Here is a 23,381-nt window from a genome sequence, read left to right on the forward strand (position 1 = left end):
TTTGTTTTCTTCCGCCTGGGAGGAGCCCCACCACCACAATGTTAGATGGCCCTAAAAGATGTGCTTTATCCAGGGCCTGCTCTGCCTCACATCCATCCCCAGACTTTACAACTCTGTGAGGTGGGTATTTTTACTGCTTTACTATGAGGAAACTGCTCAAGGAGGTTAAGTAATTCATCCAAGGCCTCCTGTCTGTTAAGTGTGGAATTGAGACAGGATATCCCCTAATGCCACCCTTCTACAGTCAGGAGGGTGGACTTGCTTTTTCCCCTCAGCAAGCTGCCTCTGGGAGCGCAGGAAGCCCCAGAAGGTTGTGGGGCTGAGGAGGCTTCTAAAGGGCCTCATGCCTAGGGAGCTGCACTGAACAGAACCAGGGCTCTGGCCTTCCAGGGTCTGGTGCCGAGGTCCCACGCAGAGAGTGGGGCCACTGAGCACTGCAAGAGCAACAGGCTGGCTCCTGCCAGCACGGGGAGCCCCATGCAAGCAGGCAGGTGGAGCTCTTGCTCCGCGCCATGGCCCCTCTGCGGTCTCTGCAGCCGTTTGCATTTCCTGAAACCGGATCTCGGTGTCAGAGCCGCCCCCGGGCCGGGCGGGCACCTCAGCAATGGCCCTGCGCAAGGAGCTGCTTAAGTCCATCTGGTACGCTTTCACCGCACTGGACGTGGAGAAGAGCGGCAAGGTCTCCAAGTCCCAGCTCAAGGTGAGGGGCACCCGGGGCCCAGGGGAGGCCGGCAGACATGCCTCATCAGCCCCTGCAGCCCAGGAGCCAGGCATGAACGCTGTGCTGCTCCCCGGGCACTCAGCCATCCAGAGGCCCAGGCCTGGGGAGGGGAGACAGTACTGGGTAAGCAGGACAACATAGCCTGGTAGATCCTGCTGCCCACGTTCTGAGGCCCCAGGGAAGTACGTGCAGAGCTTTTGCCCAGAGCCCTGCCCCCCACCCCCAACTCTTGGGAGGGTGGAGGTGGCATCATTAGGTTTTGAAGGCCAACAGGCCAGGCGACATCCCATACTCCGTGTGTTGAGCACACGTCTCCCCAGAGTGAAGCTTGGGCACGCACCCTACTCCTTCCTGCTGCTTCCTCCTGGTTTTGAAGAGAGACAGTTAGCTAGTACTTGTCAGTCACTTCCTCCCGGAGCTGAGAGAGTGGCTTAAAGAGCCTCTCCCAGTTCCAAACCAGGCTGACTTGGTCATCTTTGGCAGAGAACAGCTCCTCTGAACTCTTGTCTCCCAGGTGCAACAGCACTGGGAAGGGGCAAGGACCAAGACCCTGTTCTGCTGCTGCCCAGCTCAGCCTTCCCTCCTCCCACACACCAGGTCGGGAAACTGTTCCCTTTGGCCTTGGGACCTCAGGTAGGGAGGGGGTGGAATCTGAGCCCAGGAAGAGCTCCATCAGTGATTGTCCTATGTACGGTTCAGTACTTGGTCCTAGACAATTCCTAGGCGATCAAAAAGTTTCCTTCCTTCCTCTAGTCCTAGCTTAGTGTGGCCTTCTCCACCCTAGTTAGTGGGGAAGAAGCAAGGCCCTAGGCCACTGAAACCAGGGAACACTGGGAGATAGGAACAGGGTAAGCCTCGGCTCTCTGTGACCTCTCTTAAGGGACCATTCATTCAATTCACATGTTTACTGAGCAACTATGTGCCTGGCGTGAAGCTAGGACCTAAATTTCTGGTGTCCGATCTGGGCACCCCCAAAGGTGGAATGTAGCCTCAAGGAAACCTCCATTCTTAATGATTAAGGTAGGAGGTGCCTGGAAACCTGGGAGAGATGAGTGGGGCAGGATAGGCACTATGCCCCACCCCCAATCCAACCTCCTACTTTGCTGAATTTCAATGCAAGAAACTTGGATGTGCCAAACTGGTCCTATCCCATAATCTACCCCTTAGCCAGACTTACGAGCATCCAAAAAATGATTCTTGGCCCCCCAGGAAAGATAGTCTGTTACCACCTTTTGATCATCTGGGAGGATTCCTCAACAGGCAGGTTCTTCCTTACATTGTATTTAAATCATTTTATTGCAGATCATGTCATCTAGCAGGGGCTTCAGTACAGACAGAAGAAAAGTAGATCATCCAAAATCCATCCCTGCAAAAACCCGTGCCCTGCATCCACCTCCCACTCTCATTAATATTTTATAGAAATAATCCCAACCTCCATAGTTTGTTGTCTCCAAGATACCATTTTCTGCCTCTCTATTACCTATAGCTCCTATAACCTCTCCAGGCTATCTGTGGAAGGTACAGCCCTCAGGTGGGTCCCCTTTTCCTGGCTATCAGCCAGTAAGGCTTTCTACCTTAACCTTCTTTTCTTGGCCTCCCAACTGGATCGATGCCCACACCTCACCCCCACTGGTTGGGTATTTGCAGGGAAGGTTATATTAGGAGCTTACATACTTGAACTGTCCACTGTCTGTATCCCTTCACAGTTCAAATTGAGCCCACTGCCAGCAGCTTTGGCCACATAGGATCAAAGGTAGATTTCTCCCCCACTCAACAGAAAATGCATCCACTCTGAGAATCTGTGCTAGTGGTAGGAGTCTTGGGCCAGGTGGGGCAGAAGTGGTAAGGCCCATGTCACACACGAGAAAGATAGGGAAGGCAGTTCTTTCCCAAGACCATAGTGGTGGATACTGGAAGAGGAGGAAGTAGTGATAGTGTTGGGGGTGGGGATGCCGGAAAGGCAAAGGAGCAATAGAGAAGTGGTCAGAAGCCAGAGGAAGAAGCAGATGAGAGGTATACCAGTGGGGCCAACCCCACCCCTGAAAAGACTTGGGAGAGAAGGGAAAAGATCTTGGGATTAATCTATCCTCACCAACACTGTCCCTGGCCTTGGGGTCCTCAGTTGGGACCAGGCCAGCGAACTGAACCAGCCCAGCAAGCTGTGCCTGTCTGTGACAGTCACCACTTCCCTGATGTGTTGGGAGAAGGGCTGCCACTGGCTGTCAGCAAGCCCTCTGAGAATTACCCAAGGAGTCAGCATTGTTTTCTCCGGAGAAGAGAAGACTTGGAGGACAGAGCAGATGAGTCTTCCTCTCTCTGAATTCTTGTAGAAAGTACAATGGCCTTTGTCCAGTTGAGGAAAGTACAGTTAGCCAATATGAATGGCACTGCTGCCCAGGATGGATTTAGATTGAGCACAAAATTTACCAGGAGTTGAGGACTCCTCTTCCCTAGGGGAGCAGCCTTGGTTCTGAGCCTAGTGGGGGATTAGCTGAGAATTGGGGGTGAGGGGCCTGAGACTGGGGATGTGGATGGAGTAGAAAGTCTCTGGCTCGATGATATCTCAGGAGGCAGCAGGCCTACCCCTTCCTCTTGACAGGCAAGAGCTGGGGCCTTACCCACTGGGCTTTTTATTTTTATTTTTTTAATGTTTTATTTATTTTGAGACAGAGACAGAGCATGAGCAGGGGAGGGGCAGAGAGAGAGGGAGAAAGAGAATCCGAAGCAGGCTCCAGGCTCTGAGCTGTCAGCACAGAGCCTGACGTGGGGCTCGAACTCACGGACCGTGAGATCATGACCTGAGCCAAAGTCGGACGCTCAACTGACTGAGCCATCCAGGCACCCCCCACTTGACTTTTTTAGGTCTTTCAGGCTCCTGAGCTTCAGGCTCTGCCTCAGGAGAGGGACAGCAGCCTTCTCCTCTGTGGAGGGGAGGTTAAGAACAACTCCAGTCCAGGAATCTGCTGGCTGCAATCTTCAGCTTTTTTGTTCTGACCCCTACCTACTGCTGGTCTCCCCAGCCTAGGATGGTGGGCAGAGGGAGGATGATTTCACGGTGTGCAGAACACTTGACTCAGAGCCACATAGGCCTGGACTTCTAAACTCCTTCCCAGCTAGGTGACCTTGGGCAAGTGACTGCCCATCTCTGAATTTCTAGTTTCTCATCTGTAAAGCCAGTGGGTTGAACTGGAGATCTCCAAGCTATCCAGCTAGATTACTAAGATAAAAAGGGGTTTTTTTTCTAAATAAATTTTGACAAAGTATATCAAGTAGGTGAAATTGATCCTTGATGCAGCCTCTCTTTTCCCTTTTCTGAGCCTCTTTCTTTGGTGCCTGCACTCAGCCCCTTCTAGCCCTTTCTTACTCTCAGCAGGCGCACAACTCATTCAGAGATTCTCACCTTTTTGAAATCCCCAGGGCTCCTCCCTCCTGATAGTAGTTATACTTTATTATCTGCTGGTTGTAACTCTTTAAAGGATCTATATAATTTAAAAGTGTCTCCTGACACTGAGATACACTTAAAAAACGATAGGCCGTATAGGAAAGAGAGATTATTTACTGTCTTTGCAGCCATTAGTTGGTGCTCCTTATGGGTTCCCAAACCCCTCATATCTGAGTTCCCGAGCGAAGTCTGGGAACCGCAAGACCATGGGCCCTGGCACCTGCCCCATCCCCACACTTGATTTTTTAGGGAACTCACAAGCCCCTAGAGGAGAACCATTTCCCCACATGCCTCCACAGGAAACAGTGAGTAAATGAAACCTCTCAAAGGTCAGTTGCTGTCAACTCAGAGGTCAGAGGTTGCCTGGGTTGGGGGTGAGACTGTGAGAGTCCTCTGTGAGGGAGCCTGAATAGCAGCTTGTGAAAACTACAGGCACCTGGACCCCACCCCTGGAAACTCTGAGTCAGTAAGTCTGGGCGGGCCCCACCGTATTTCAGTTTCACCAGCTCCCCAGGTGATTCTGATGCTCAGCCAGAGCTAATGTAGCAGAGAGATCAAGAGTAGGGCTTTAGAGGCAGACTTCCAGCAAGATGCTTAACCTCTCTGAGCCTTGATTTCCTCATCGGTAAAAGGAGGATAATGAGAGTCCCTGCCTCCAGGGCAGAGGATTGATTGAAATCAGCCCAGTGAGCTCCTGCACATTCTGGCCTCCGCCCCTGCCATTTCCTTTCCAGCCTGACCCTCCCCTGGTCACACCCTCTCACCACCTCTAGCCCCAACCAGCACCCAGGCACAGGAAGCCTGGCAGTCTGAGGTCTACCGAGCTCTCTGGGGGAGAAGCCCTGAGCCCTGAGTGTCTGGAGCCTTAATTGCTTCTGGTCCCGACACCTGACGGCTCACAGGGATTGGAGCCTCTGTCCCGGGCCCCTCAGATTCCACTGGCAAAAGGTACAGGTGAGGAAGGACAGTGTGGACGAATGAACCGAAGTGAGGAACAGCTCAAATAACTGTACTGCCGTGTGGCAGGTTCTATCCGGGGGTGGGAAGGGGTTTGCACAGCATCTCTTTGAATGCTGTTTTTAGAGGTACAAAAACTAAGTCCCAGTGAGGTTAATTTGCTCAGAGAGATTCAGTACATGTCTGCCTGACTTTGTATTTCTCACACTTCTTCCCATGAAGCATTTAATTTCATTCGACAGATATTTACTGAGTTTCTTATGTGCCAGACCCATGATACAGCAGTGAATAAAACAGACAAAAATCCCCCCATGGTGGTGCTACCATCCTAGTCAGAAAATACAGATAAAATAACTAAAAATGTATCACGTGATGGAAGATGATACATGACATGAGAGTAAATAGAGCAGAAATGGGGATGGAGAGTGGGGGGTTGGGGTAGAGGGGATGGGGTTATAGATTTAAATAAGGTGGTCTTGAGAAGGTGACGTCTAAGTTAAAGACCGGAAGGAGAAGAGAGTATGTGCCATGCCTGCACCTGGAAGAAGGATGTTCCAGGCTGAAGGGATGGCAAGTACAAAGGCCCTGAGGCAAATGTGTGCCTGGCAGAGTAGTGAGCAAGAGGAATGAAGTCAGAGAAGGTGCAGGAGGCCAGGTCATATGGGGCCTGAGGCCTCTGGAAGGACTTGGAATTTTACTCTGAGAAAAATGGGAAACCATTGGAGCATGTAAGTTAGACTTGAGTCAGACAAAAACATTTATCTTGTGGGACATGGTACTGAACTCTGGAATTAGGCCTGAGCTTAGAGTCCTTGCTGCCCTCAAGGAATGTAGAACACCCAGAAATGCTCGCACAAAAAGGGAATAGCAAATAAATGTCATTATAGACCAACTTAATAACAGGGTGCATTAGTGGTTAATGGCACTCTTTGTTTTTTTATCTCTGTGGCTTTAAATTTTTGTCATAAAAACAAATCCTCTTGGTTAAAAAAAAGAATTCAGAGTGTAGAAGAATATAATTTTAGAGAAGATGAAATTTATTCAAGTAAAACATGTTACTGGTTTAAAAAAAATTCAAAGACAAACGTAATGTTAAATATGATGAAAGTTCCTCCCCTCCCTGGGGAAGGATAGTGGGGTGATAGCTGTTAACAGTCTGCTGAGTCTTCTAGATTTTTCCTATATACAAATAAACACATTAGGTTGGGCCGTATGAAATTGCTGACATTTTATTGTTTCAACCTATTAAAACTGCAATTTGCTATGGTTCAACCTAATCTTTGCACACATTTACTTTACAAACATTCCACTCTACAGCTTGGTTTTTTTCACCAACCAGTATATTATGCATATCTTTCCATGTGTGTTCATAAAAGCATAATACTAAAAATAGCACACAACTTTTATTAAACAATGAGCTCCGTACCAGGTGTTATGCTGACCTCTTCATTCTAAAAAAAAACACCCTTTGGAAATTTATTTATTTACTTTATTTATTTACTTATTTGTTTATTTATTTATGTTAATTTATTTTGAGACGTGCAAGTGCAGGAGGGGTAGAGAGAGAGGGAGACAGAGAATCCAAAGCAGGCTCCACGCTGCCATGGCAGAGCCCAATGCGGGGCTGGAACCCACCAAACGGTGAGATCATGACCTGAGTCAAAACCAAGAGTCAGATATTTAACCAACTTAGCTACCCAGGTACCTCTGGGAATTTTTTTTTTAATTTTTTTTTTTTTAACGTTTATTTATTTTTGAGACAGAGAGAGAGCATGAACGGGGGAGGGGCAGAGAGAGAGGGAGACACAGAATCGGAAGCAGGCTCCAGGCTCTGAGCCATTAGCCCAGAGCCAGACGCGGGGCTCAAACTCAGGGACCGTGAGATCCTGACCTGAGCTGAAGTCGGAGGCTTAACCGACTGAGCCACCCAGGCGCCCCTCCTCTGGGAATTTTTTTAATGTTCATTTATTTGTTTGTTTATTTTTTGAGAGAGAGAGACAGAGCACAAGTCGGGGAGGGGCAGAGAACAGGGGAGAGAGAGAGTCCCAAGCAGGTTCCACACTCAGCAGGGAGTGGGGGCTCCATCTCATGAACTGTGAGATAATGACCTGCGCATGACTTGAGTCGGATGCTTAACTGACTGAGGGCACCCAGGCGCCCCTAAGAAACCTTTTGGAGTAGGCCCCCTTATTATTCTCACAGAGGAGATAAGGTCTTAGAGATGTTAAACCACTTGCCCATAAGCACACAAGCGTCAGAGGTAAAATCTTTCCAACCACACATAGGTCCATGACACGGTGTACCTGTCCCCCTACTGAAGAAGCCTAGCTGTCTCCAATTCCTCATATTATAAACAATGCTTCAGTGAACATTCTTATACATATAGCTCTGTTCCCTTGAGCATCTATAGGTTAGATGATTAGAAATTCGGGGGTCATGCCCAATTTTAAGTTTGATAGGTTCTTGCCCTCCAGAGAGATTAATTCACACCTCAGCAGTAGAGCATTCAAATCCCCATTTCTTCATAGTCTCTTCAGTACCTGATATCAGTCAAGATCTATGTCCATATGTGAGGTTAAAAAATTGCACTTTGGGGGCACCTGGGTGGCTCGGTTGGTTAAGCGTCCAACTTCGGCTCAGGTCCAGTTCTCATGACTGCCTTGTTCGAGCGTGGCGCCAGGCGCTATGCTGACAGCATGGAGCCTGTTTCGGATTCTGTGTCTCCCTCTCTCTCTCTGCCCCTCCCCTGCTCGTGCTCTGTCTCTGTCTCTCAAAAATAAATAAACGTTGAAAAAAAATTTTTTTAATTGCACTTTCTACGCAGAAAGAGAACTGACATTAGCTCTGTGCAGACCTAACTCTGGCACTCTCCATAATCCTTTCCAGCCTCACAGCCTCTCCAGGTGACAGTTACTATCCCATTGTTTTACTGACAATGAAACTGAGGGGTAGAGGGTGAAGGTGTCTACCTTCTAACACCTTAACAAAGTATACCCCTTTCCACTAGAGGAAGCCTAAATCGTAGGGCTGATTTTTATTGGCCCAGGTTTGGTCACGTGCCTTTCCTTCAGCCAATCACCGTGACTCTGATGTGCCCACCCCCTGCCCCAGGTCGGGTCAGGGTGCACGCGGTCAATTACCACAGATATTGAGAATGGGGGAGAGGTGCTTCTCAAAGAAAAATCAGGGCTCCGTTACCAAATAAGGGAGAAGAAGGCAGAGTTCATCAGGAAGAAACTTAAGATGTCCTCTAGAACAAGAGAAGCAAAACCAAATATGGCACATGAGATGGTTTGAAGAGCACGGGAACCAGGGTTAGGGTGGGGGTCAGGGATGGCTTCCCAGAGAGGTATGAGCGAAAACAGAAACACCCTCTTGCTGGGTCTTCCAACTTCCCTCTTTGTTAAGTCGAGCCTGAGGCCCAGCAGAATACTGGGGGCAAGTGTCAATCCTTTGTCCCATCTTCTCTCATAAGAGAATAAAGAAGTGAAGACTTGGCATGGTACCATCCCTGGGGTGTTGCCAGCTCCTGCCTCAGGACCTGATCCTAAGCTTAACTGTTGGTGGGTGGAAGCAGCCCTTAAACACAGCATTTGTTGACTGCCTTCAGTGTGCAAAAAAGGACATAGGGGCTGGGTGGTAGAAATGAACAGAAACATTGCCTCCAGAGTTCACCATCTACCTGGAGAAAGAGTCTCAGGGTCAGTATTTTAATAGGGAGGCACACCTGGTTCCAGCCTCAGCTCGGCCACTTACTCTCAACTTCTCCAAGGCTGAGCACCTTCATCTAAAAAACGGGGATAATTATATCTGTGTATCGCAGTTGTGAATTTTAGACATGGGGTATAGAAAGCACCTCATACAGTGGCTGCCACATAGTAGGTGTGCAATAATGACCATTTTCATCATTACCACTGTGATAAGTGCTATAAGAGAACTACCTGAGGCAGTTTTATTTTTTCCTGCTTTTGTTCAAACTTCAACTTCTTTGTTCTTATATCATGGGTTTGTTAACCAACCCGTGTTTCCCCTCCACACCACCATGGCCACCATCCCTTCTAGGCCTTTTCCTCCACATGTCACAGACCATTTTTCGTGACCCTTCTTTGAGCCCTTTCCAGCTCCCTTCCATCTTTGAAGGGCAGTGACTGGAACTGCACTTGCCTTTCCCGGAGCTAGGCACACTGCAGCCCGAACACTGAGTCTTTGATGGAAATGATGAGACATTTGAGGCTTCTGCCCTGGTGTGACGGCCACCTCCCTGCTGATAGATAGCCCAGCATCCTGGGAAGCACCTGGGCTTTGGGATCTTCAGAGCTGGATTTGAATCCCAGACTCTTGCTTACTGTGAATCCTTGGGCAAGTTATTGAATCCCTTGAGCCTCAGTGTCCTTGTCTGTAGAAAGAGGACATCCCTACCTAACGAAGTGGCTAAGAACATGGCTGCGTGGGTTTGAAGCCCAGCTCTTTCACCTCATCTGTAAAGTGGGGATATTAACAGTTGTTATGGGGATTAAATGAATTATGCGTAAAGTACTTCACTCAGTGTGCTTAGTGCATAGTAAGGGGATACGTTTTAGGTTTCTTTTTTTTTTGTTTGTTTTTCATTGAAGTATAATTGTCATATAACATCTTAGTTTCAGGTATACAGCATAATGATGTGATATTTGTATATATTGTGAAATGATCAGTTAACATCTGTCACCATACATACTTACCCAACTTTTGTCTTTTCTTTTTTTTTTTACAACTTTTTTCTTGTAATGAGAATTTGTAAGATCGACTCTTAGCAACTTTCAAATATGTATGCAGTATTATTAACTATAGTCTCCATGTTATACTTTACATCCTCATAACTTATTTTACAATTGGAAGTTGTACCTTTTGACCCCCCTTCATGCTTTCCACCTACCTCCTACCCCCTGCCCCTGGTAACCACGTCTGCTTTCTGTATCTGTGAGCTTACGGGGGAGGGGGTGTTTATTTGTTTTTTAGATTCCACATGTAAGTGAGATCATATGGTATGTATTTTTCTGTAATTTCACTTAGCATAGTGCCCTCAAGTTCCACCCACGTTGTTGCAAATGGCAAGATTTCCTTCTTTTTTATGACTGAATTGTATTCCGTTGCCTATATAACTACGCAAGTTTTAGTTATGATTGAATTGCATCATGTGTGCAGAGGACTTAGCCAGGATGGGAATGGGGACAAGCCAGGGAACAGTCCTCTGGCCCAGTTTTGGTTGGGGCACAGGAAGACAAACTGCCACTCTGTCTCAGGTGCTGTCCCACAACCTGTACACGGTCCTGCACATCCCCCACGACCCTGTGGCTCTGGAGGAGCACTTCCGGGACGATGACGATGGCCCCGTGTCCAGCCAAGGATACATGCCTTACCTCAACAAGTACATCCTGGACAAGGTGGGGCCTAGCTTGAGCGGGCACCTCTAACCTCTCCCCACTCCCCAGTCTGGCCAGCACCCCAATACACTGCCACCCCAACTCCTCCCACCTATAAACCCCCACTTCTGTCCCTGCTGTCCATCCCTACCCTCCCAGCTCCTTCTTTCACACTGCAGCCCCCTGTCCCCCTCCCTGCTTCCCTTAACTCACCCTCAATCTCCCTCACCTCAGCCTCCACACTTCCACCCCATTCCTACCTAGGCTCACCCCCCATTTCCAGCTGTAACCTTTACAGAAGGCTCTCCAGCCTCCCCAGTGCTGTGCCCCCTGCTCCTCCCAGCCGTCACTCTCTTCTCTTCTTGATTGTCCATCCTCCCTTGGCCTCCGCTTCTTTTTCCCCTGGGCTGAGGGGCTAGTGTTTCTCTGTTGGGAGGGGACTTGGGTGGGTGTGGATTGGTGTGGGAGGTGTGGAATCAGCTAGTTACCTGGTAAGCAGCTCAGGGATTCCTCAAGTTAGAGCCGCAACTTGGCAGGGTAGGGAGCAGGGGAGTAGGTGACCCCCAAGAGCGCAGCTGCAGGCTTGTTTGGTGGTAGAGCAAGGATGGGGCGGCCTTTGGGCTGACATGCAGGCCTGGTGGCAGGTGGAGGAGGGGGCTTTCGTTAAGGAGCACTTTGATGAGCTGTGTTGGACCCTGACGGCCAAGAAGAACTATCGGGTGGACAGCAACGGGAACAGCATGCTCTCCAATGAGGATGCCTTCCGCCTCTGGTGCCTCTTCAACTTCCTGTCTGAGGACAAGTACCCTCTGATCATGGTTCCTGATGAGGTGAGGGTAATGGCAGCCCCAGAATCACTGGGGCCAGGCCTCAGCAAAACCATGAATCATCTCTGCAACTTTCCCACAACCCCCTTCTTCTTGGTCTTCCCATGCTGGTGCCTCTCTGCCCCCAGCTGTCCCCAGATGCTAGAATTGCCCGGACCAGAATAATTGTGCCGTCCTCCAGGGAGAACCAAAACTACACTTACTTCAAGCCTCTGTTAACTCTCAGAGTAGGAAAATGACCTGTAGATTCTATTTACACAGAGCTGTAAATGCCTGATACCTTACTGGGCTTTTAAAAATGAAAACCATTTAAGATCAAATGGCAGGACTTAAGGCATCGTAGCAGTCTGAGAAGGGTACTATATGAGAGGAAGGGAGACTTTCCTGGGATAGCTGTCCAATTACCCCAGGGGGGTGGGGCAACCAAATCTGGCTCTGGCTCTAGATTTTTCCCTTCCTGTCTTCTGTAATTTGGGGAGAGCCAGGGCCAACCCAAATCAGGGCTCCAGAGAGGGTATGCTGGGAGTAGAGGCTCTACTGCCTCAACTCAGGTACCCCCCAACCCACTTCCCACCTCTCTCCCCCATCTGTTCAGCCTTCTCCTGACCTTTTGGTGACTATGAAGATGCCAGGGTCAATTTAGGTCTTAAGGTGTAGAGGGGAGGAATCCTCCGTGTTTACAAGTCCTGGCACATCCAACTGCACTCAGATTTGTCTCCTTGCTTCTGTTTGTGGGAAGGGTGAGGGAAATATCTAATCCCTCAACTGGTACACCACCACCACCCCCACCCCCCCCACTCCCAGCTGAGACCCAGGAGCCTCCAGAGCAAGAGAGTTTCCCAAGAAGCTGCTGGGGCAGGAAAGGGACATGTGTCTCTCTACACCTGGTTCAGCACCCCTGTCAGACTCCCGTCAGGGCAAGGTGGCCCCTCATTGGCCAGAAGGCTGCTTGCTGCTGCGATCAACATGTATGAACAAACTGCAGCAGGATGTACCCCAACCACTACTTCCTGTTCCTCTGTAGCAGGTTTCCTGTCCCTGCCCTGCTTACCACCACCCCCAATCCCCTTAACCTCCCATAAGGGAAGGATCCTCTGGGTTGGAGCTTGGGCTTGGAATAAGGACTCAGATGGGATTCAGGAGATCTGAATCGAGTTCTTGCTGCCACCAACTTGCTGTATGATTTAGCACAAGCCACTTCCCCCTTTGGGCCTCAGTGTTGTCATCTGCAAAGTAAGGGTATTGGATGACAGGGCCCTTGCACCCCCTCTGACGTGTTCTATGATTTGCTGCCTCTGCCTGGCCCCTAGCCCTCGGCCTTCACCCTGCCTTTAATTTAAAGCATGAAGGAGTGGGACGTGGGACTGGAGGTTGGGGAGGGGAAGGGGATGCCTGAATTGAGGTTGGGGCTCCAGGATCCCCTGCCAAATCTACCCTGGTTTCCACCAACATTTAGTCCTCTGGCCCCCCACTCCCTGTACCTGGTCACCCCTGTCTAGGCTCTGGGGAGCGAGAGGGGGCACCCTCTGGTATTGTCGCAGGCAACACTGCCTGCTGCAGCCACCAGGCTTTCCTTCTCCTCCAGGTGGAATACCTGCTGAAGAAGGTGCTCAGCAGCATGAGCTTGGAGGTGGGCTTGGGTGAGCTGGAAGAGCTGCTGGCCCAGGAAGCCCAGGCAGCCCAGACCAGCGGAGGGCTCAGCGTCTGGCAGTTCCTGGAGCTCTTCAACTCGGGGCGCTGCCTTCGAGGTGTGGGGCGGGACACTCTGAGCATGGCCATCCATGAAGTCTATCAGGAACTCATCCAAGATGTCCTGAAGCAGGTCAGGCCAAGCTGGGAACTGGAGGAGGACCCCCAGCTGGGGTGGATGGGGCGTGCCGGTGAGGCCTCTGACTCTGCTCTGGCTGGCAGGGCTACCTGTGGAAGCGAGGGCACCTGAGGAGGAACTGGACAGAACGCTGGTTCCAGCTGCAGCCCAGCTGCCTCTGCTATTTTGGGAGTGAAGAGTGCAAGGAGAAAAGGGGTACCATCCCACTGGACGCACAGTGCTGCGTGGAGGTGAGGGAGACGGTGAAGGGGTAGAACACAGGTGTGAATTTTGCTAACGGTTTCAGAAGAGATGGCTTATGCCTCACACAACACAGCGAAATGTTCTAGGAATCCTCTTGAAAAGTTTTTCTCCTTCACCCAAATTCCATTCCCTTTGACAACTCTATACCTCCCTCATCTTTCTCCACATCCCTCTCCTTTCCCTCCCTTGGCTCTGTCCCGTTATTATTTTAGTGGCTTAAAACAATTCTTTAAATTGTGGTAAAAAGGGGGGGGAGGGGCATCGGGGTGGGTCAGTCGGTTGAATGTCTGATTCTTGATTTCCGCTTAGGTCATGATCTCATGGTTTGTGGGTTCAAGCCCCCAGTCGGGCTCTGTGATGACAGTTCAGAGCCTGGGGCCTGCTTTGGATTCCGTGTCTCCCTCTCTCTCCGCCCCTCTCCGATTCATGTTTTCTCTCTCTCTCTCTCTTTGTCTCACTCTTTCTCAGAAGTAAGTAAACATTAAACTTTTTTTTAGTTGTAGTAAAAACTACACATCTATCATGAAATTTGCCATTTAAGTGTACAGTTCATAGCATTAAGTACATCCACAATGTTGTGTCATCATTACCACTATTTCCAAAGCTTTTTCATCATCCCAAACAGAAACTCTCTACCCAATAAAAAAGAACTCATCCCCTCCCCCACCCCCTGCTAACCTCTTTTCTACTTTCTGTCTCCATAAATTTGCCTGTTCTAGGTACCTGGAGTAGAATGGAATCATATAATATTTGTCCCTTTGTGACTGGCTTCTTTTACTCAGCATAATGTTCCAAGGTTCATCCATGCTGTGGTGTGGATCAGAACTTCACTCCTTTTTATGGCTGAATAATGTTCCATTGTGTAGACAGACATTTTGTTTACCTACTCATTCATTAATGGACAACGGGTTGTTTCCGTCTTTTTGCTGTTGTGAATAATGCTGGTTTGGACATCCATACAGAAGTTTCTGGGTAGGCATATGTTTTCACTTCTCCGGGTACACACTGAGGAGTAGAATTGCGAGATCATATGGAAATGCTGTTTAACTTTTTAAGGAAGAGCCAAATTGTTTTCCATAGCAGCCATACCACCTTACATTTTCACCAGCAGTGTATGTGGGTTCCACTGTCTACATCCTCATCAACATTTGTTGTTTTACATTTTTAAAAATCATCCTAGGCTCTGCCCATTTTTTTGTCACGTAAGAAAACAGGTGTCACTGAGGACAGAGCATAGAGCTGGGCAGAAAGCTGAGCCCCACCACTAACAGGCAGTGTGAATTGGGCACGCTCCATGACCTGTGAGAGCCTCAGTTTCTTTTTCTGTAAAGTGGAGCCAATGATGCCTGCCTGGCAAGGTTGTTTGGGAGGTGTGAAAAAAATGATGCATATATAGCACTACTACGGCCTCTAGAGCATAAGAAGTTCAATATGTGGCAGCTGTTATTTTCCGCTAGAATATGACTTAGGGGAGGCAGGGATTTCGGTCTGTTAGGCACACCTCCACCTCGGTATCCTAAATGCCTAAAACGGTGAGCCGCCTGCAGTAGACACTCCAAAATATCTGTGGAATGAATGAGTGGAGAACTTTCTCAACAGGCAGGGCTATGTGAAAATGAATGATTTGGATAGTGAGGACCGTGTCACAGGAGGTGTTCAAGAATGATCTGCATAAGCACTCAGTAATGGGCTACATGCTAGGCCCTATGGAGAGACACCAAATGAAAACGGCCCCGCCCTACCTCCAAAGAGCGGGGACTACAAGAGTTATGGAGACACAGTACGCCCATAACCAACCCCCATGCCAAGCCATCCAGGCTCCTGGCAGAGTAGGAGCGGTGCCCAGGGTGGACGGTCAGCGAGGACCGGTAGGGGATGGAACTGGAGCGTCTCTGCGGCCGGTGTGGCCCTGACCCCAGTGAAGCCAGCGTATCTGGGGCCACTTGCCCTCTCCCAGGTGCTGCCCGACCGAGAGGGGAAGCGCTGCATGTTCTGTGTGAAGACAGCCTCCCGAACGTACGAGATGAGCGCCTCAGACACACGCCAGCGCCAGGAATGGACAGCTGGTGAGTGCTCGCCGCCGGCTGGCTTGGGTCGCCTCCTTAGTGAAAAGGGGGTGGTAACACTGTCCAGCGGGAGGCCGGCAACTCCTAAGGCCCCTTTCCGGAGGTGGACCACCTCGAGGACCCCGCTGCCCCCGGCTAGCCTTCTGCTGACCGCCTCCCTCTCCCGCCACAGCCATCCAGACCGCGATCCGGCTGCAGGCGGAGGGGAAGACGTCGTTGCACAAGGACCTGAAGCAGAAGCGGCGCGAGCAGCGGGAGCAGCGGGAGCGGCGCCGGGCAGCCAAGGAGGAGGAGCTGCTGCGGCTGCAGCAGCTGCAGGAGGAGAAGGAACGGAAGCTGCAGGAGCTGGAGTTGCTACAGGAGGCGCAGCGGCAAGCCGAGCGCCTGTTGCAGGAGGAGGAGGAGCGACGCCGCAGCCAGCATCGCGAGCTGCAGCAGACCCTCGAGGGCCAATTGCGCGAGGCGGAGCAGGTGGGGACCGCACCCGGCTGGGGACAGCGGGCAGAGAGATGCTGGGAGACCCGGCTAGAGAGCTGAAGGCCGGGGAAGGGGCCTGGGCCGGGGGCGGAGCCCACGGGCTGGGGAAGGAGGTGCGTGGAGGCGGGGCTTGGAATGAGGGCCTTGGAACGGAGCCTGTGCACCTGAATGAAACAAGCGTATGGGACAGGGCCAGTGCCAGGGGCGGGATAAGGGGTGGGAGTGCAGGAGGAACCTATCCAAGTGATGGCTGGAGATGGAAGACGGGGTGGGGCTGGAGCTGAGTGCTACAGGTGTAGAATTCGGACGCCTTGGCTGGAGGCGGGGCTTGGACAGAGGAGCAACTAAAGACGGCGTTTGGGGATGAGTTTGGACCCACGCTGGACTAGGTGGGACTACACTTGATCTAAGTTTACAGTGGAACCAGTTCGGGGAACGCAGGATGGGAGGAAGGAGGGACGAATGTGGAGGCGGATGGGCATGTAGGTGAATTAGATATAGGATTTAAGAGATCTAGAACTGGAGTTACAGACACCTGGATTCAATCCCAGCTCTGCCCCTTAGGAGCCTCGTGATCTCAGGCAAGTTAGCCTCTCTGTGCCTCATTTGCTTATCAGTGACATGTTGGTGCTAACAGAACTGTGCTCTTAGAGGTATGGTGAGGATCAAGTGAAGGAACACCTTTAGTTGTTACAACAATTATTATAATTATAGTCACTCCCTGCCTAGTACTAGCCTTAATTATAGTTGTAATGCTTAATATTAATAGGACATAATACTGATTATTAAGGCTGGTGCCAGGCAGGGGGTGACGAGCCCCTTTCCCTCGTGTAGCCTCTGTTCACTGACCATTATCTGACCTAGTCAGGCTCCCGGAAAGGGGTCAGATCAGGAAACCCCAACATGAAGGAGCCCCCCCAGACCCTCACCGGGAGACAGCTAGTTGGGCCAGCCTAGCGGAGCCCTGGGGAAAGGGCAGACTACCGGCGGCCTTCCCTGCCCCACGCCGTGCCCCCATGGACGCGGCTCTGTGTCCCCGCGCAGGCCCGGGCCTCCATGCAAGCTGAGATGGAACTGAAGAAGGAGGAGGCTGCCCGGCAGCGGCAGCGCATCCAAGAGCTGGAGGAGATGCAGCAGAGGCTTCAGGAGGCCCTGCAACTGGAGGTGAAAGCGCGGCGGGATGAGGAGGCTGTGCGCCTAGCCCAGACCAGGTAGGACTGAGCGGGACCCCTCCTGGTTCCCCTCCCTGACTCCCCAGCGTCCCGCTGGCGGGGCACCCGCGAGGTGCCTCGGCCGTGGAGACGACACAGTGTGCGCCCGGCAGGCTGCTGGAGGAGGAGGAGGAGAAGCTGAAGCAGCTGCTGCAGCTGAAAGAGGAGCAGGAGCGCTACATCGAGCGGGCGCAGCAGGAGAAGCAAGAGCTGCAGCAGGAGATGGCGCTGCAGAGCCGCTCCCTGCAGCGAGCTCAGCAGCAGCTGGAGGAGGTGCGGCAGAACCGGCAGAGGGCCGACGAGGACGTGGAGGTGAGGCCCGCAGTGGCAGAGGGTGGAGGGCGGCGGGGTGAGCGCCTGAACCCGCAGGATCCGGGGCCTTCCCTGAAACCCCGAAAACCCTGAAACCCTTCCTGGCTGTGTGGCCTCAGGCCGGTTGCCTGACCTTTCTGAGTTTCAAGTCCTTCACCTGGGGAAGGGGACCGGTAACAGCATTGTTATGAAGACCAAAGGAGAGGATATGTGGTATTTAGCATGTAGCAAGTGCGGAGGGAACATTAGCTGCTATTTGCTTCATGGTTATTGATCTGCGCAAAACGTTCTCGTACTCTTCCAAGCCCCTCCCTTGCTGTCCCTATACCTTGGCTCTAATCTGCGTGGAAGAGGGGTTGATGTCGTCGTCGTCGTCGTCGTTGTTGTTCTTTTACAATTTTTGATGTTCTTATTAATGTCATTTTATTCGCTTCGTTGGCCGACATGGTCATAGTAAAAAATTTGAACGCAGAAATATGTACCATGGGAAGGGGAAGTTCCTCCGTGGTTCCCTCACCCTACAACCACTGCTAATGGCTGGGTGAGCAGTGGAGCAGAGCTTTTGCATCAGGTCCTGCAGGGGTGGTGTGGTGTGGTGCGGTGGTCAACGTCGGTCCCTGGGCAAGTCACTTAACCTCTTTTGCCCTTCCTTGTTGTTCGCCTCTGCTCTGGAGGTTAACTAAAATAATAAATATGCTTTGCACATCTTAGCTGCTTAATGAATGGAAACCATAATTATGATTATTTTTGACCCTTTGGGGACCCACGAGACCCCTGAAACTGGAAGCTAACTCTGTTCACATATCTCACTCTTTATGAACCTGCGTGAGTTTTTCTGGGGAGGTGATCAATAATAGCCTTTGACAGATTCTAAGGGGCCTGCAAACCTGAAAAGGTCAAGGCACCCTGTTTAGGATGGTCTGTTTAATGGGTCTCTGACCCACTCCCCATTGGCCCTGTCCCCCACAGGCTGCCCAGAAGAAGCTGCGCCAGGCCAGCACCAATGTGAAACACTGGAATGTTCAGATGAACCGACTCATGCATCCAATTGAGCCCGGAGGTGAGAAGGGGTAGACCCTGGAGCTTTCTCTGGAGTGGGGAGAGGGAAAGGAAGGAGAAAGGGATACCTCCAGATCTACAGAGTCTGCAGGGGATCAAAGGTCAGGAGGTTCTCCTTTACCCCAGGGACTGAGGCAAGGCCCTTCAACCTGTCCCCTTTGCACGCACCTTTCTCCTTACTCACGGCTGCCTTTTCTCTGCCAGACAAGCGTCCCACCACCAGCAGCTCCTTCACAGGCTTCCAGCCCCTTCCACTTGCCCGCCGTGACTCCTCCTTAAAGCGCCTGACCCGCTGGGGATCCCAGGGCAACAGGACCCCCTCACCCAGCAGCAGTGAGCAGCTGAAGTCCCTCAACGGTGGGGATGAGGCTCCCATCTCGGCTTCCACCCCCCAGGAAGATAAACTGGACCCATCGCCAGAAAATTAGCCTCTGCTATCCCCTTCCCCACCCCCCAACCTCATACCCACCAGAACCTGGCCACAGCTGGCCTGTGGGTGATGCCAACCCCTGCAGAAGAGGGAGCTGAGGACCTGGTGCCAGGAGCCCAGGCCCTCTAACCATGAAACAGTCTAGAACGGAGCCTTGTTTATTTTGGGCACCAGCCCCAGACCCCTGACCACTGAGGCTGTCTGGGATGTTGATCCTTGAGAACTTGATCCTGTGCCTTAACCCCAAGGACCCTATGCCCTGGGCTGGAAAAGAGACCAAACAAGCAAGCAAGCCAGCAGCATGTGCCCTCAGACTGCCACCAAGCTGTAGAGGCACATTTCTAAATAAAAACTGCCCTTGGAGTGAATCCTTGATCAGGTCTGCCGTCCATCTCTCCTGCCACGTCCTCTCTTCCTTCCTCAAGTCCAGTTATAAGTCTCAGGAGTGAGTGGAGTGCAGTGGCTAGGAAAGTACATTCTGCCACTTACCAACTGGGTGACTTTGGTCAAGTTTGTTCACCTCACAGTGTTTCAGTTCCTGTGTTGGTAAAACAGGAATAATAATAAGATGTAACTTATAGGGTTGTTGTGAGGATCAAGTGCTTGGCACATGAGCAAGGACTATTATTAGTATCACCCAAAAGTGTTTACTGAGCATCTATTCTATGCCCCACAACTTCCCTGTTATTTAATTCTCATGGCAACCCTGAGAGGTGGATGTTATTATTTGCATTTTACAGGTGGGGAAATTGAGGCTCAGAGAGGTCAGATAACTTGCCCAAAGCCTTCCAAACTTGCTTCTTTTCCCATATTATTTGACTCACTGGCCTTGTCACCCAAGGCAGAGATATGGGAATCTAAGATGCTCCTTTCCTCTCATCCCCCTCGTGCAAAACCATCATGAAATGTGGTAGGTTCTGCTTTACTCTCTCATAGCTTTCAGTCCCTGTCTATGGCCACTGTGGCTGCTGCTGTGGTTAACCTAAGGCCTTTGTATTCTCCTGCCTGCTCACCTTTGACTCCTTTTTCATCTTGCCCCATATCTAATCAGTCAAGTCAAATTCACATTCCCTTATGTGGCACATGAGGCCCAGGAAAGCCTCCTATGCCTCTGCTTTACAGATCTGCTAACAGTTCTCTCATTTTCTTCCCCTGGGCCTGCACACTGGCTGCCCTTCCCACCTTACTTCACATAACAGCCTTCATAACTAGATGCATGAGTTCCTTGAGGGCATGGACGTATCTTCTTCAACTTACGTCCCCAGTGCCTAGTACAGTGCTTGGCTCTTAGCAAACATGCAACAGTGTTTGTTGAATAATTAAATTCTAAAATGAATGACTGGGTGTCACACAGCTTAAAAGTGATAAAGTAGCTAAGATTCAAACTCAAGCCCATTCATTTATTCAATGAATTATTCGTTAAGCTCCTATATCATGCTAGGTGCTGGCTATAGGGCACAGAACAAAACAAGAGAGAGTCCCTGCCCTCCTGTAGCTTATGTGCTGTCTGATATCAAAGTTCAAATCTTTTGCCAGTACCCCAAACTCTACTGCAAGGAACTTCATTATAGTCTATGTAAAGTGCCATGAAACAAAACTACCAGTATAGCATGATACGTATTTCAGGGATGGGAAGTGAGGTTCAAACTCTAAGTGCAGTACAATTCAGGAATTCAGAAGAAAGGGAAGCATTAGGTAGGAACGGGGATTCACAATGGCCCTTAACTTTTTTACTTTTTTTTTTTAATTTTTCTTTTTAACGTTTATTTATTTTTGAGACAGAGAGAGACAGAGCATGAACGGGGGAGGATCAGAGAGAGGGAGACACAGAATCTGAAACAGGCTCCAGGCTCTGAGCCATCAGCCCAGAGCCTGACGCGGGGCTCGAACTCATGGACCGCGAGATCGTGACCTGAGCCGAAGTCGGCCGCTTAACCAACTGAGCCACCCAGGCGCCCCTACTTTTCTTTTTAAGTTTACATATTTGAGAGAGAGAGCGCGTGCACAGGGGAAGCGGAGGGGCAGAGAGAGGATCTCTGCTAAGAGTGTGGAGCCCCACTCGGGGCTCAGTCTCATGAACCTTGAGATCATGACCTGAGCTGATCAAGAGTTGGACACTTAACTAACTGTGACACCCAGGCACCCCGGCCCTTAAAATTTTTAATAAGAAAGGAGAGCAAGAGGGGTGCCTGGGTGGCTCTGTTCGTGGGGCATCCGACTTTGGTTCAGGCCATGATCTCACGGTTCGGTTTGTGGGTTTGAGCCCCACGTCAGGCTCTGTGCTGACTGTTCAGAGCCAGGAGCCTGCTTCGGATTCTGTGTCTCCCTCTCTCTCTCTCTGCCCCTCCCCCACTCATGCTCTGTCTCTTTCTCTCTCAAAAATAAGCAAACAGTAAAAAACATTAAAAAGGAAGGAAAGCAGGAGAACATGGAAACAAGGTAAGTAGAAAGAAGCATAACACATCTGTGAGCACAAGAAATCTGGATTCTGGATATCGACTGGGAGGATCAATTGTCCTCTAATTGGAGTGCGGTGTCTCTAGGGTACAATGAATTTTTTTTTTTTTTCAACGTTTATTTCTTTTTGGGACAGAGAGAGACAGAGCATGAACGGGGGAGGGGCAGAGAGAGAGGGAGACACAGAATCGGAAACAGGCTCCAGGCTCTGAGCCATCAGCCCAGAGCCTGACGCGGGGCTCGAACTCACAGACCGCGAGATCATGACCTGGCTGAAGTACGCTTAACCGACTGCGCCACCCAGGCGCCCCTAGGGTACAACGAATTTTAAGAAAATCAATGTGCAGATCCTCAACTTCCAAGCGTTCTCTCTACCAAAACTGCTTCCCTCCTTCATAATGCCAACTTCCCTACTTTCAGTAACAAGGTTCACCACTCACTCACCCACTATCTTTCAATGGCGGACTACCCAGAGGGGTAAACGCCCTGGAACACTAAACAAAGCAACAATTTGCAATGCTGGTGGTGCCTGTGGGTGCTGAGGAAATGAATGGCTCAAAAGCTGGACAACAAATTCTTTTTGTTTTCAAGCAGGAGGTTTCTAAATCTTTGCTTTCAAAACCTAGAAGGACTTAATTGCATCATCAGCTGAAAAATCATTAACAATCTCTTTTTATAATAGATCTTTGTGATTTTTTTTTTTTTTTGGTAAACAACTGAGATTTAGATGCCACTGCTCTGTCAAAACTCTCAGTTCCCATATACTTACTGATATGAACAAGGTTTCTCAGCTTAAAAATGAAAACATGGGCCTGGAAGTGATGCTGAATGCAGAATTCCTGCAGTAAGTCATGTTCAACTATAAGCATACGAACTACCTAGGGAAAAAAACAGCCCATCCATTCATTAAGAAATACATTTTCTGGGGGTGCCTGGGTGGTTCAGTTGGTTGAGCAGTTAAGCATCTGACTTTGGCTCAGGTCATGATCTCACGGTCCGTGAGTTCGAGCTCCGCGTTGGGCTCTGTGCTGACAGCTCAGAGCCTGGAGCCTGCTTCAGATTGTGTGTCTCCCTGTCTCTGCCCCTCCCCAACTTGTGCTCTGTCTCTATCTCTCAAAAATACACGAAACATTAAAAAAAAACAAACCCACACTTCCGGGGCACCTGGGTGGCTCAGTCGGTTAAGCGACCTACTTCGGCTCTGGTCATGATCTCAGTTTGTGGGTTCAAGCTCTGCTTGGAATTCTCTTTCCCTCTCTCACTCTGTCCCTCCGCCACTCATGCTGTCTCTTATCAGTAAATAAATAAACTTAAAAAATACATTTTCGGGGCGCCTGGGTGGCGCAGTCGGTTAAGCATCCGACTTCAGCCAGGTCACGATCTCGCGGTCTGTGAGTTCGAGCCCCGCGTCAGGCTCTGGGCTGACGGCTCGGAGCCTGGAGCCTGCTTCCGAGTCTGTGTCTCCCTCTCTCTCTGCCCCTCCCCCATTCATGCTCTGTCTCTCTCTGTCCCAAAAATAAATAAAAACGTTGAAAAAAAAATTTAAAAAAAAATACATTTTCAATGTATGGTTTGTGTTTATGTGTATTACTTATAAAAATCATAATATTTATATTGATCCGATCAATTGGGTATTACTAATTTTGTAATGGCCACTCAAACCAGAAAAAAATTCTCACTTAGAGTTATAAAACTCTAAACTGTAAAAACTATATAAAACTATAAAGTTGTATGAAACTGAAACTTTTTTTAATTCTCAACTTATACACACATTTTGGTTGCAGAGATGTACGATACAGTAATCAATAAAAAATTGAAAATATATATTACATTGATCAGATTTTTGAGGGGAAAGTGAAACTGAAATGCAAGTGCAAGGAGAAAAGGAGACAATGTAAAATTTTTTCTTGATAAAGAAGAGCTTCTTCATGTATTTTTAAGATGGATGATGG

General features: G+C 49.9%; 1 protein-coding gene across 2 annotated transcripts; it reads left to right on the top strand.

The window, feature by feature from the left end:
• Positions 1-17: 17 nt before the first annotated feature.
• DEF6 (DEF6 guanine nucleotide exchange factor) lies at positions 18-19,340 on the top strand. Of its 2 annotated transcripts, none has more exons than XM_043591250.1 (11): positions 18-120; positions 10,400-10,540; positions 11,164-11,349; positions 12,932-13,168; positions 13,258-13,404; positions 15,375-15,483; positions 15,656-15,954; positions 17,005-17,171; positions 17,285-17,483; positions 18,453-18,543; positions 18,747-19,340. In XM_043591250.1, exons 1-11 carry the CDS (start codon positions 46-48, stop codon positions 18,968-18,970), a joined length of 1,875 nt encoding a protein of 624 aa, XP_043447185.1. In that variant the 5' UTR covers positions 18-45; the 3' UTR covers positions 18,971-19,340. The 2 variants fall into 2 exon arrangements, with proteins under 2 accessions (XP_043447185.1, XP_043447184.1); XM_043591249.1 differs by lacking the exon at positions 18-120 and adding an exon at positions 191-700.
• Positions 19,341-23,381: the final 4,041 nt, after the last annotated feature.

The sequence above is a fragment of the Prionailurus bengalensis genome, chromosome B2, assembly GCF_016509475.1.
Source record: "Prionailurus bengalensis isolate Pbe53 chromosome B2, Fcat_Pben_1.1_paternal_pri, whole genome shotgun sequence".
In the NCBI taxonomy this organism is placed as follows: Eukaryota; Metazoa; Chordata; class Mammalia; order Carnivora; family Felidae; genus Prionailurus; species Prionailurus bengalensis.

Coding starts and splice junctions, on each gene's coding strand:
- DEF6 (XM_043591249.1), top strand. CDS start 605: ATGGCCCTGCGCAAGGAGCTGCTTAAGTCCATCTGGTACGCTTTCACC. Junction 701..10,399: donor TCTCCAAGTCCCAGCTCAAG/GTGAGGGGCACC, acceptor ACTCTGTCTCAG/GTGCTGTCCCACAACCTGTA. Junction 17,484..18,452: donor GGGCCGACGAGGACGTGGAG/GTGAGGCCCGCA, acceptor TGTCCCCCACAG/GCTGCCCAGAAGAAGCTGCG.